At 48.5% G+C, this 13,766-nt stretch overlaps 1 protein-coding gene across 1 annotated transcript in view; it reads left to right on the forward strand.

Moving 5' to 3' along the window:
- Positions 1 to 1,960: 1,960 nt before the first annotated feature.
- VSTM4 (V-set and transmembrane domain containing 4) overlaps positions 1,961 to 13,766 on the forward strand; it is a 117,979-nt gene continuing 106,173 nt past the window's right edge. Inside the window, exons 1-3 of the mRNA XM_012558949.1 lie at positions 1,961 to 2,092; positions 7,268 to 7,418; positions 7,474 to 7,872. Coding sequence (XP_012414403.1) covers positions 1,961 to 2,092; positions 7,268 to 7,418; positions 7,474 to 7,872 — 682 coding nt within the window. The remainder of the gene's footprint in view (positions 2,093 to 7,267; positions 7,419 to 7,473; positions 7,873 to 13,766) is intronic.

A 13,766-nucleotide genomic window follows, 5' to 3' on the forward strand; every position in this document is an offset into this window, starting at 1 on the left:
TACTGAGGTACTGACTAGTGACAGACTCACCTTAAGTCACAAGGCTGCAAGTGATGAGTGAAACTGGGATCTGAGCCCAGGAAAGCTGGCCCAAGGCTTTGTGCTTGCAGCCTCTATGCTATGCTGTGTTGCCATTGTCTTGTAAATGAGGAAATCGATGCTCCCAGAGTTAAGTCATTGTCCCTAGTGGTGGAGCTGGAATGTGAACCGGGTTCTGAGGAAGAGGGACTTGGACAACAGAGTGAAGCAGCCAGGCTTCCAGTGAACCTGAAAATCCGCACTGTGGCATGCCTTTTCACAGAGTCACCGACTTGGCCGACTGTGGTGGGAGGTCTGACTGGCAGTCACACTTGGGTCTTTGGGCCTGGCCAGCCCTCACAGCCTGTGTAGAGCCAGGTGTGGTAAGCGGGATGTGAGGGGCACAGTCAGGATGCTGCTGCCATGGGTAGCCTTTGGCTTGGGGGAGTGTGGGGTTTCTCCACATCTGCAGATAGAGGTGCGTGCTGGTCCCTTGAGGGGATAGCCTGAGACCCTACCTGTCTCAGCTCTCTAGTGCTGCTTTAACAGAAACACCACAAGCGGGTGGCTTTAACAAACCGAAATTTATTTTCCCACAGTTTAGGAGGTGAGAAGTCTAAATTCAGGGCACTGGCTCTAGGGGAAGGCTTTCTCTCTCTGTCGGCTCTGGGGGAAGGTCCTTGTTTCTTGGTTTCTTGGTGATCTTCATGTGGTGTGGCATCTGGCTTTCCCCGTCTCTGCTATGGCCTCTTAACAAAGAAAACCCATCCCCAAATGGGATTATAGTCACAGGTATAAACCAAAAAAAGAAAAAAAAACCCAAACCTTTTGCCATTGAGTTGATTGCGACAGAGTAGAACTGCCCCATAGGGTTTCCAAGGAGCTGCTGCTGGATTTGAACTGCCAGCCTTTTGGTTAGCAGCCGTATGTAGCTCTTAACCACTACACCACCAGAGTTTTCATCTGTATGCATACACCTATATATACACACATATATACGTACCCACCAGCCGCTAGGCAGGAGAAAAATGTGGCAGTCTGCTTCCGTAAAGATTTACAGTCTTGGAAGCCCTGGGGGGCAGTTCTCTGTCCTCTAGGGTCGCTATGAGTTGGAATTGACAACAGTGGATTTGGTTTGAGATTTTTATACACGTATATGCCTACATGCATGCATACATATCCGCACATACACAGTTTGGTTGTTTTTGCTGTTGTTTCATAATTGTATGTTCCATAGCAATTACCAACAGGTCCTTTTCTCTTGTGTACTCTTTAGTGACATCATTTACCTTTGTCAACCTGTGTACACTTCACCGTCATTCGGTGGTACCTTTCCCATCACCAAAAATAACAATTGTCTGCAGTCTAGAGAGTGAATTCCCCTCCCCCAACCCTGGTAACCACTAATGAACATCAGTTTCTGTATATTGTCATTTCATAAAAATAAGATCATACAATATTTGTTTTTTTGTGATTGACTTATTTCTTCAACATAATGTCCTCCAGGTTCATGCATGTTCCAAGGTATTTTGGGCACTCATTTTGCTTTATCACTGAGTAGTATTCCCCTGTATGTATGTACCACATTTTCCTTATCCATTCTTCTGTTGATGGGCGCTTAGGTTGTTTCCATCTTTTTGCTTTATGAATAGTGCTGCGATGAACCTAGGTATGCATATTATAGGGGTTAGGATTTACAACACATATTTCTGGGGGACACAGTCCATACCAGTGCCCTCCCCACCCAGCCATCTCCAGGGTTAGGTCTGACTGCACCTCGTCCTCACCCAGGCTCCTGATGGCCTTCCTAACTGCAGGTGTTGTCAGAGAGGGCCCCCCAGAGATGGGACTCTTGGGGGTCCAGGACATATCCTCATGTTCCAAGGAGACCTTAGGAACGGTAAGAATTGGAATTTGAGATCCTTTAGAGCCCGCCGTGGCGATGCCCATGGCCACGTCCTGGAATAATGGTGGTAGCAAGCTTGCCCAGCACTCGCTGCAGCTGCACACCCTTCTCAGTGCTTCAGAAACGATCCTCACCATTGTCCTGAAGGAGGCCTGGGTACAACGCCTGGTACCACGCCTGGGCTCTTAACTGCCACACGCTCCTACCTCTCCATTTCCAGGACTGAGCGCGACCTGACTGGTCAACTTGTCCCACCCCTCATTTTACAGAAAAGAAAACTGAGGAGCAGAACATTTACTAAAAGCCACTCTGTAGTCTGGAGTTGTGGTTAAGAGTGGTCTTTGGAGCTAGATTGCCTAGGTTCATATTTCAGCTCTGTTGCTTACTGTGTGAGCTTGAGCAGGTTCCTTAAGGTCTCTGTGCCTCAGTCCCTCATCCATAAAATGGGCATGAACATAGTATAAAGATAAACTGAGGAACTGTACCTAAGGCACTTAGAACCATGCTTGGCATATACTTAATACCCAGCAAACGTTAGCCCTATCAGCAGGCAAGGTGGTATGATTGTCCTGAATGAGAGAGTTTCAGGCTGTGTGCTTAATGTAAACACACCATCCCCCAGGCTGGGTCTGGAAGCACCACTGCTGCCTGCTCCATAAACACTGGGTCCTACCGCCATGGAGTTTTAAGACGTAGAGTTGTATTTCTTTCAGAGATTTAGTTGTCATGCATCCAGACTGTCCTAATAAGAACAAGATTTTCGCTTCGATTGATACAGACGGTTGGCATTCCTTATCAGCATAGAGGCACCTGGCCTCCTAAAGTGAGTGGGACCGTTTCTTCAGGGCAGAGGGTGAGTGTGGGGCACAGAGCCCCCAGGACACCACTGCCCAGGTGAGAAGGGAGGGGCTCCTGTCGTATGCTCTCCCCACAGTTTTCGGGGCAGGCGAGGCGGGGTGCCTCCTGTGCTCCCTGCACCTGGGAGTGGCCACCCCCTCCCTGCATCACTCTGAGTGGGTCCTGCACTACTTGGCTACACGGCCGTCCTTCGAAGCTGTTTTCACAACAGTGTTAGTCCTTTTCAGACCATTGTCCAAGTGTGAACAAGAGGTTTGACCCTGTAACTCATCAACGGCAGTTTAAGAGCCACTTATAGGCAGGACCAGCTATGCAATTTACAGGATCCAATGCACAATGAAAATACATGGGCCCTTATTCAAAAGTTGCTAAAATTTACCTGTGTTGACAGCAGAGACTAACCCAAGCTTGGGGCTGACCTTGCTCCCAGCGCAGGGTGCCTCTCACTTCCTTTCGCCCCACCTCCCCAGCTCTCAGGCACGCAAAGTCATCTTTTCTGTTGGAGCCTTAAACTCCCTGTGCAAGGCGCTGTTTTCTCATTTTCAGATGAGGACACTGGGGCCCCAGAGCCTCCCACCTGACAGAACCAGGTGCTTCGTCCTTGTGTCTTCTTTTCTCTCTAGCTGGCTCATGAGGCCCAGGGTGGGCTCCCAGGGCTGGGGGAACAGAACACGGGCTTGTTGAGGGAATGGGGTTCACTGCAACAGGAGTCCTCGTCCCTATGGCTTAGTCGGTCTCTTCCCTCCCCATCTTTGTCATATTCCTCCTTAAGAACTGGCCTTGGGGGCCCCGGTTGGGGTGGAAAGTCCCCCCTGAGGTCCATGTACAGATGGGGGGTGGCTGTCTTGATCAGAGTGCAGCTCACCAAAGGGTACTGGTCTTTCTCTTTCCAGATTGTGCCAGGCCTGCCACAGGGCCTTTGCACAGGCAGGGTCTGCTCCCAGGAAGGTCACCCCTCCACTGCTGAACTCAGCCTTCAGCTCATGATCACATCCCTAGGATCTCTTTCCCGCCCCACAGAGTGGATCAGGATCCCACCAGGATTGTCGTAAGCCCTGTACTTGTTCTCCATAGCCTTGACATTGTTGCTAGTTACAGACTCATGTATCTGTTTCCCGATTCACAGCTGCCTTACCCAAAGGGCTCTCAGCAACATTAGGTCAAGGGTATTGTTTTCTTCTTCACACAGTACCCGGTGCTTGATTGACGCTCAGCAGTCATTTGTTGACTGGATAGATGAACCCAGCTGGGCGTAAGCTAGAGGGAGCAGAAACGCCGAGCGCCCTGCTTGGCACCTCAGTTCCCTGGAATGCAGTCAGACAGCAAGAAATTGTGTTCTTCCTCAGGCCAGAATGCTTTCAGCGATTCTTCCTAGGCAGGGGAAAAAGGAGCCCTGGTGGCACAACATTTAAGCGCTCGGCTGCTGACGGAAGGGTTGGTGGTTTGAACCCATCACGTGACTCCGTGGGAGGAAGACCCCATAAAGATTACAGCCTAGAGAACCCTGTGGCATAGTTCTACCCTGTCACATGGGTCGCTGGGAGTTGAAATCCACTCGACGGCAGCTGACGACAGGCCAGGAAAGGGGAGAATCTGCCCCTGCCCGTGGCGGCTTCCTTTCTCTTAGCTGGTGTCGGGGTGCCTGAGAGCAGCCTGGGCCCTTTGCTCAGCTTGCTGCTCTGCCCTGCAGGTAAGCACAGGTCCTTCAGCCTGAGGTACAGAAAGAACAGGCCTGGACTCTTCCTTCCCCGGCCCTGTACGGACCTGCAGCTGTCCCTTGAGTTGCCCTTGTATTCCCGTCGTCCGGACTCCCATTGGGTTTTCTCTGCTGAGCCCCCTGGGGCCTGACATTGCAGGGGGCAGAGCTGTATGATGCCTTCGGTCGTATTATGTAAATGGGATCCCGTCAGCTGATGTTTGCTGGGTGCTGCACCCTCTACAGCATTTTCCCCCCTGCTTCTCATGGTGCCCTTTCCCAGCTGAGTGCGATGAGCTGTCTCCTGTACCTGGAGCATCAGATCCCCTGACTTGAGAGCTGTGTGCCCTGGCAAAGCTTTATGACCCTGTGGGGGCCATGGACATCACCGCTGCAGCACACACCACCCATCCCTGGTGTTGACAGTGGCTGTAGACACCTAGGCTGGTGGCGAGTGTATGGGCTGAAATGAGACCTCCTGTACACAGGGCCTTTGCATGTCAGTGGGAGAAACAGACGCTAAGAGAGTAAGGGGCGAGGTGAAGGCAGAGAGGCGTGCAGATAAAGTGAAATAGGAAGTTCAGCTGGAGAGATGGTTCAGTCAGTCCATCCGTCTCCACCAGAGCTCCAGTAGTGGGCTGCGGAAGTGGAAGAGTTACTGGTTTGCTTCTAGCATGGAATCTGGCCCCGTGGTACTGGAGCACTTGGCATGTTCTCTTGGTCTCAGTCACTATAAATAATCGCTCCTTCACGTGGCGTTAATAGGAGGAGACTGGGGTGTGGGGTCTGGCTGCACTCTCAGCCCACCCATATTGTTTCAATTTCCTGCCTTCCCCAGCTTTTCTTGACTCCCATGGGTAGCCCTCGGGGGCGGATGAGGTGGACTGAGATTCTGAAACCTAACAGCTGTGTTTCTGCTGCTCTCCACTGGCTTGCGAGCCACGAGGCCCTGTTGGCAGGGGATCGCCTTGTTCCCGGGCTGCATGGGTGCTCATCGGGGCCAGTGTGGACTTCATCCAGGGCCTTAGCAATCGGGAGGAGGTCCCCTGGACTGACCGCTGCCTGTTATTTACTCTGGCACGTGGTGGGTGGGATGCACGATGACGGTGGGGGCCAGCCCCTCTTCTTTTGCCCCACGTGGCTCTGTCTGCAGTGAGGTGGGCACTAGGAGCCTGCTCTTTCCTGGAGTTTCCGTGGGACTGCAAGTGTGCCCAGGTATCTCTGGGCTTGCTTTCCCCTCTTCCCTGTAGACATATAAGGCATCATTTCTGCCCACAAGGGGCTTGGAGTCTAGTTGATCATCAGCCTCTTTCTTCTGAATTTATTTTCTATTCTTTTAAAGGTAGCAAAAGACTATCATGATGTGACAGGCTGAATAATGGCCCCCAAAGATGTCCACTTCCTAATCTCCCTAACCGACTTGGCGGATGTGGTTAAGTATCTCGAAATGCAGAGATTATCTTACATTATCTGGTGGGCTAGTGCCTGACTTCTAAGAGATGACCAAAAAACTGACCCCCAAATCATCTCTCTCAAGGTATTTATTAAATCGGTAATGGAAACCATAAAAGGGGACGGTGATGTTGGCCTTTTGGCCTGGATGTCACGGCGAAGGATACTTTCCACAGGACTTTCTCCCTCCTTCCCCCAGGGCCGCACCTGTGTTGACCGGCAGCCTCTTTGTCAGGTGTTCACATCTTGATCCTTTTTTATGTGTCCCGCTTGCTTAGTTGAAGCACTAACCAGGGCTCAAAGTTTTGGCAACTTTGACATCTAGAGTGCAGGCCCCTTATGTGACTAGAAGGTGACCTTTGGGGATGCCCCCAGGTATACCTGCTTGTGCAGCGAGGTGGTCAGTGAACAGTGCACCCTGGTCTTGTCCACCTTGCAGTGCTGGGGAGGGGATGGGACTGGACAGAAGGTGGTTCTGGGGCACAGTCTGCAAAGCGTTGTTTTCTGAGCTCTGGCCTCTCCTGCCTCCCAGTGGACAGCCCCACCATGAATGCCACTGAGCCCCCGTAAGCTCCAGGAAGCCCAGCCACCTCACCTAGTCTTTGGGAACACCTGGGAGACAATGACCCTCTCTGACACACTGCCGGTCTGGCTGGTGTGGGTAGGCGTGGGGGCGGCACTGCCAAAGGCCGCTTTGGGAGCAGAGCGGCCACTGGGGTGGGCAGCCCTTGCCCGGGGTGCGGGTTCTAACTAAGAGGCTAAATGGCAGGAAGTAGTGGTTGGGTGGGCCTGGAACTCAGAAGCATTTTGGGGGTGTTGGAGATTCTCTTATCCCTCCCTCGTCCTGGGGCCTGTTCTTGATTTCTGTGTTTCAACTCTGAGACCATAGACCTTGACTCCAAAGACACAGCAAGAACTGAGAAACCCCCGTCGTCCAGCTCAGTGGCACTGTTGTGGCACCCTACTTGGCTGTCCTGCTTCTCTGTGTGGGCTACAGTTGAAGTAGCTGAGCAGGGAAGGGGCCTGGACAGGCAGGGCCATGGTGCGGAAGGCCCTTTGTGGACCAGGGCAGCTCTGGGACCCACAGTGCCGAGTGGCGTCAGGCAGAAGGTCAGGCAGGGGTGGTGGGGGTTGGCAGAGGGTGGGATATGGGCTGGAAATTTTTAAGAGATTTAAAAAATCCAAATTTTTATGTGAAGTCTCTTGAATTTTAAATATCAGCAAATTAAAAATATTTATAAATAATTAAATTAGTTATAAATAAATATTCATAAATAATTAAAACTATTAAAAAAAATTCGTCTGGGTCCAGGTGCCAGTGTTTGGAATCCATGCAGACCAAATGCCTCATGTTACCCCCTGGAAAACTTCCGTCCTTCTGTCCCCACGAAGGCGGAGGGGAGTGTGAGAGCATTGGGCAGCCTGCCCTCTTGGCAGCGCAGGTCATCCAGGACATTCGCCACCTGGGGGCTTCCCTGGGGCATTTCCGTACGGAGAAAAGCCAGCAGTGTTCATGACCGTCCTCCTTCCCTTTTCTCTGCAGAGGTCTGTGGGGCCCTCAACGTCACCGTGTCCCCAGGGCCTGTGGTGGACTACCTGGAGGGGGACAATGCCACTCTGTACTGCCACGTGTCCCAGAAGCGGCGGAGAGACAGCCTGCTGGCGGTGCGCTGGCTCTTTGCCCTGCCTGGCTCCCAGGAAACCTTGATGATTAAGATGACCAAGCTCAGGGTGGTACAGTACTACGGTAACTACAGCCGCAGCGCCAGCCGGCGGAGGCTGCAGCTCCACGAGGAGCAGCGCGGGACGCTGTACAGGCTGTCCGTGTCAGCCCTCCGGCCCACTGATCAGGGCCGCTACATCTGCAAAGTCCAGGAAATCAGCAGGCACAGGAATAAATGGACGGCATGGTCCAATGGCTCCTCAGCTACGGAAATGAGAGGTAAGGACGAGGCCCATCTCTCTGGGGGGATCAGTGGACCTCCCTCTTGTCCGCCAGGCAGGGCCTGCAGGATGGTTCTGGGAGCTAGAACACAGCCTGTCCCATCTATGGAGCACAGCCACGTGAGTCAGGCCACAAGGATGCAGGATACATCTCTAGGTGGACATGAGGGCTGATGTGTGTTGTAGACACGAACGCAAGGACAGAATGGAGCAGGAGCCTGCCTCCCACGCTGCCCAACACAGCCTCTGGGCAAAACCTTTTTTCATGTCTGAAAGATTGGGATGGTGTGTCCTGGCCTCCCACCCAGGGCTGTGCAGCCGGGATCTCTTTGGCTGGGAGTGCTGGGCACCTGGGGGAGAAGGCACAAGAATGTGAGTCTCAGGCCTAGGAGCAGGGCAGGCTGGTGGCTCTGAACCATTGCCCAGAGGAACTGATCCAAGCCTCAGACTCACCAAGAAGTTCATCGGGAAGTGGGCAAAAGCCCAGAGGCCCAGAGGTATGGGCCACATTTCCAGAATGTCTTAGCTGCCAAGTGCCATATTTGAGTTATAATTTTTTTTATCACAAATGTTCTTTAAGAAGACACATCTCACAATTTTAGTAAGACTTTCCATTATGCACTAAAATTATATCTTTGGTTGCTTTGAACTTGAATTTGATCTGGCTTGAACACAGTTGAACTTGAATTGTGGTCAGGAGAATCACAAAGTAAAACAGATCATCCCAAATATGAGAAATAATCTAATTTTGTCATGTGCATGTAATGTAATATTACAAGCCGTAGTGATGTTGTTTTGATAAACTTTAAAACAATTAAAAAAATATATTTTATTTTATTTTTGGTGGAAGTATACATAGCAAAACACACTCTCATTCCACAGTTTCTGCACATAATGTTCGGTGACATTGGTTATATTCTTCACATTGTGTCAACATTCTTGTTATTTCTGTTCTGGTTGTTTTTTTCCCATTAACTTAGACTCACTGCCCCCCAAGCTTCTCATCTCTGCTTTAGAGTAACTGTTGTCCATTTGGTCTCATATAATTTTTTTAAAGAGTGCGGTACTCAAGGGTGACTATCTGTACTTTTTGAGTTAAACCGTTATTTAGTTTAAAGGTGACCTCAGGGGATAGTTTTGCTTCAAGGTTTAAAGAGTATTTCATGGCAGTAGTCTTGGGGATTCCCGCAGCCTCAGTGGGTCCAGAAAGTTTGATAAACTTTTTGAAGGGATAAAAGTCAGTTACGAAGTGGTATTTTAATGCTCTATATATGAATAAGGGAGATTTTAAAGTAAATAATTTAAATGGATGTTCTTCAAAGTAGTCAAACTTGTCTTTGGAGTTTGCTTATTGTAACGTCTTAAGCGCAGAATGATGTATTACCTAAAATGTGCATTTCTACTTCAGGAAATTAATTCAAGAGTTAATTATTAGTATAAATATGTATTAGGTCACAGAAAACAAAAAATACATCGGATGACCAAGGGCTGTGGAGGGACTCCAATCTGAATAGTACTTGGCTCATTGAAACATAAGATCTTAGATACTATGTCTTTTTTGTTTTTATATCACAGTAAATTGTGGAGCCATGCCCTAAATCCCTTGGCAGTGACTGTGCTCTGCCAGTTAGAATATATAAAAGGTTCACTACATTCAAGTAAGTAGAATCATCTGGTTCATTATTCACTGTGAATCTGCTGTCACTGCGTGAAGCTGGGCTCCTTCTAGAGTATTTATTTGGGTACTTGCTCCAAATGCCTCAGGTAGTTTGTAAGACTTCACGGGAAATAAAATTTTTGCCTTTCCTCTCCCACTCCCTTCTTCCCCTTCCCTTTCTCCACTTCCTCTGCTTCCTCCCCTTCCCTCTGTCCTCTAAAAATCCTGTCTCACCTTCCTCCTCCTCTACTTCCATCCTGTGTTCTTATCTCTCCCTCTCCCCTTCCTCCTCCCCGTCCCTTACCTCTCTCTCCTCTCTTCCCCACTCCCTCCCGTCTCTCTGCCCCCATTTCTGTCTCTTGCTCTTCACTCTCCCTCTCTGCTTCTCCCTCGCTCACTCGTCTGCACCCTGCACACCCTCCTGGATCTCTCACCTCCCTGGGAAGAGGTCCCACCTCGGCAGAGCTGTGTCTCTGCCAACAGCTCTACCGTGTTTTTGCCTCCAGCTGACACAGGTCCTCAGCCTCTCTTGGCAGGGCATTGTTTTCCTGATGGGAAGATTCAAAGTCTTAGGAAGCAGTAATCATACCTTCTAGGGCTTCCAGGGGGTTATGCCCAGGGAGTTCAGGAAAGGTAACTCCAAGTAAACCCTGGAAGCCAGCCCAGCCTGAGTTAGAGCAGGCCTGCCCCAGGTGGGGGTGATGTGCAGAGCCCTGGGCCAGCACCCTTCCTGGGGGACTGCGGATAGGCCTGTGCCTCCGGCCCCAGGGTGCCCTCCCCAGGGCCCTTGCCTTGCTCATCTCCAGGGGCTTGGCGCATATCTGGCCTCAGGCCCTGTTGTGCAAGACCTCTCCTTCATGTTAATAGTTGTGACACGGAGAACAAAAATAAACAACAGGGAAAGGTTCTGTGGGCAAATGTTTGGGTTCAGGAGTGTTGAATAGGAACGCTCAGGGGTGTGTTTGGAGTGTTTTTCCCCACTCGGCCTCGTGCGGTTAGTTGCTGTCCAGCAGACCCCAGCTCAAGGCAGCCTGACGTATAACAGACGGAAACATTGCCTCGTCCCACGCCATCTTCATGATTACTGTTACGTTTGAGTCCATTGTCGCGGCTACTGTGTGGTGCCTTCCAACCTAGGGGGCTCATCTTCTAGCATTGTATCAGACAGTGTTCTTTTGTGATCCATAGGGTTTTCACTGACTGATATTTGGAAGTAGATCACCAGGCCTTTCTCCCTAGTCTTAGTCTAGAAGCTCCTTTGAAACCTGTCCACCATGGATGACCCTGCTGGTATTTGAATACCAGTGGCATAACTTCCAGTATCACAGCAACACACAAGCCAGTACAGTACAACACACGGACAGACAGGTGGTGGAGGCCCCATAGTCCCTCTTTTCTAGTGTTCTTACTTTGCTTTCCTCTTTCCTACAGGCTTCTGAAGCCATCTGTGGGACAGGGCAGCTTTCTTGGAAATTCCCTTCTAATGCCACACCCCCTACCCAGTGCACTGCCCCTGACAGTAGACTTAATGGTGTTCTCCTTCCTGCAATGTTCTTAATGACTTTAGCGTGAAGTCATGGAAGTAATATTGCTGGGTCCGAGGGTATGTATAACCAGTTTAATGATTGATAAATATTGGTGAATTGATCCCTAGAATACTTATAATGAATTTATATTCCCATCAGCATTGAACACACCTTTTTCCCATGATCCACATAGTATGTGTTTTTTGAGGGTGATGAGGATGGTGACAATGAATGGAGCAGTGCCTGGTGCACAGCTGACCCTCAATAACTGCTTGTTGAAGGAGGAAAGTGATTGTTGTGAGGTGGTGTTAGCATCTTTTGCTGTGGATGACTTTGAGATAGGCATTTCTTTGCAGGTGCTGTAACCGTCTCTGGAAAGCTTCACCTGCCTTTCCTTCACTGTTGTTGTTGCTGTTAGTTGCTTTCGAGTCAGCTCCAACTCATGGGGATATAGGTTTCTTACAACAGAACGAAATGCTGCCTGGTCCTATGCTGTCCTCATGATTGACATGCTTGAGTCCATTGTTGTCTTCCAACCTAGAGGGCTCATCTTCCAGCACTGTATCAAGCCATTATTCTGTTGTGATCCATAGGGTTTTCAGTGGCTAATTTTTGGAAGTAGATCACCAGGTCCTTCTTCCTAGTCTGTCTTAGTCTGGAAGCTGTGCTGAAGCCTGTCCACCAAGGGTGACCCTGCTGGTATTGGAAATAGCAGTAGCATAGCCTTCAGCATCATAGCAACTCACAAGCCACCACAGTATGACAGACTGACAGATGGTTGGTGTGTCTCTCCTTTGGCCTGTCCTATTTGTGCATCTTGTTCGAGATCCCATGCCCATCCTTCTTTGTCCTCCAGGTCACCTGTGGCATCCTGTCACTTCTTTGGCACCGTTCAGACAACATTATGTTGGCACTCCACTGTTTTCTGTAAGCTGCCGTGGCACAGGCGTGATGTAAAAAAATATATTACAACATAAAACACTCAGACCGCGTAGAAACGGAATGTGCAAGTCAAGTCAGTCTCTCCCCTTCCCCCCATCCTAGTAATATCCCCAGTTCCTCTCCCATTCCCAGAGGTAGCCATTGTGAACAATTTGGTTTGCATCTTCAGATCCCTCTCCTATGTACCGGCATTCATACACACCCACACACCCTCACATAGATATTTTAACGGTAGTATACTTACTGTGTTATATGCGTTGTTGATGATACTATATGTGTTGTTTTGTAACTGATATTACATAGTGCAGCAATACCAAACCACATCCAATCATTCCCCCAGTGATGGATGTTTAGGAAACTTCCAACTTTTCACTAATACAAACAGTGTCCTGGTATACCTTTCTAAGTGTTTCTATTGGTTAGATTCCTAGAAGGGGAATTGCTGGGTCTAAGGCTATGCAGATTTAAAATTTGAATAGACAGCGCCCAAATGCTCTCCAAAAAGATCACACATTTATACTCTGACCATCATTACATGATAGTGTCGAGCCTCGTTAACACTTAACATTATTAATCTTTTCTATTTTTTATCACAAAAATGGGAAAAAAATTTTTCATTGTTGTTTTTGTATTCAGTTATTAGGGATATTGAGCATCTCTTCATATGTTTACTGATTGTTTAAAACATTTCTTCTATAATTGCTTGTTCATATACCTTGCTTGTTTTTCTATTGGGTTGCTGTCTTTCTAACAGATAATTATGTATGTACATATATATATTTTCTGATCTTGATTCTTTAACGGTTATATACAGAGCAAAATTTTCTTCTTGTTTCTTAATTTTCTTTCAACTTTGTTTATGCTTACTTTTACCATATATATGTTTCATGTTTCTGGGAAAATTAAAATATTTGTGTCGTCAAATTTGCCATTTTTTCCTTTATAGTATTCATTTTTTTCTGGTATTCTTTTTTTATTGAGATGTTATTTACATTTAATAAATTGCATATGGTGTCTTGGTTTTGTACTGATCTTAGAAGTATTTCCCACTCCAAGCATATAACAGTGTTTTCTATTTTCTTCTAATACTTTTTTTTATTGTTGAGCTTTAAGTGAAAGTTTACAATTCAAGTTAGTCTCTCATACAGTAATTTATACATACATTGTTTTGTGACCCTACTTGCCCTCCCTGTGCTATGACAGCACACTCTTCCTTTCCACCCTGGATTTCCTGTGTCCATTCAACCAGGTCCTGACCTCTCTGCCTTCTCATCTCACATCTGGACGAGAGCTGCTCATTTAATCTCACGTATCTACTTGAGCTAAGAAGCACACTCTTCATGAGTATCATTTCATGTCCCATAGTCCAGTCTAATCTTTGTCTGAAGAGTTGGCCTCTGGAATGGTTTTAATTTTGAGCTAACAGAGAGCTGAGGGGCCACGTCTTCCAGGGTCCCTGCAGTCTCAATTAAACCATTAAGTCTGGTCTTTTTGCTAGTATTTGAGTTTTGCACCCCACCTTTCTCCTGCTCCATCAGGGACTCTCTGTTGTGCTACCTTTCAGGACAGCCATTGTCATAGCCAGGCACCATCTAGTTCTTCTGGTCTCAGGCTGATGAAGTCTCTGGTTTATGTGGCCCTTTCTGTCTCTTGGGCTAATACTTCCCTTGTGTCCATGGTGTTCTTCATTTTCCTTTACTCTGGGTGGTTGGGACCAATTGATGCAACTTAGATGGGTGCTCACTAGCGTTTAAGACCCCAGACGCT

This window comes from Trichechus manatus, unplaced genomic scaffold (genome assembly GCF_000243295.1).
Source record: "Trichechus manatus latirostris isolate Lorelei unplaced genomic scaffold, TriManLat1.0 scaffold00200, whole genome shotgun sequence".
Classification (NCBI taxonomy): domain Eukaryota; kingdom Metazoa; phylum Chordata; class Mammalia; order Sirenia; family Trichechidae; genus Trichechus; species Trichechus manatus.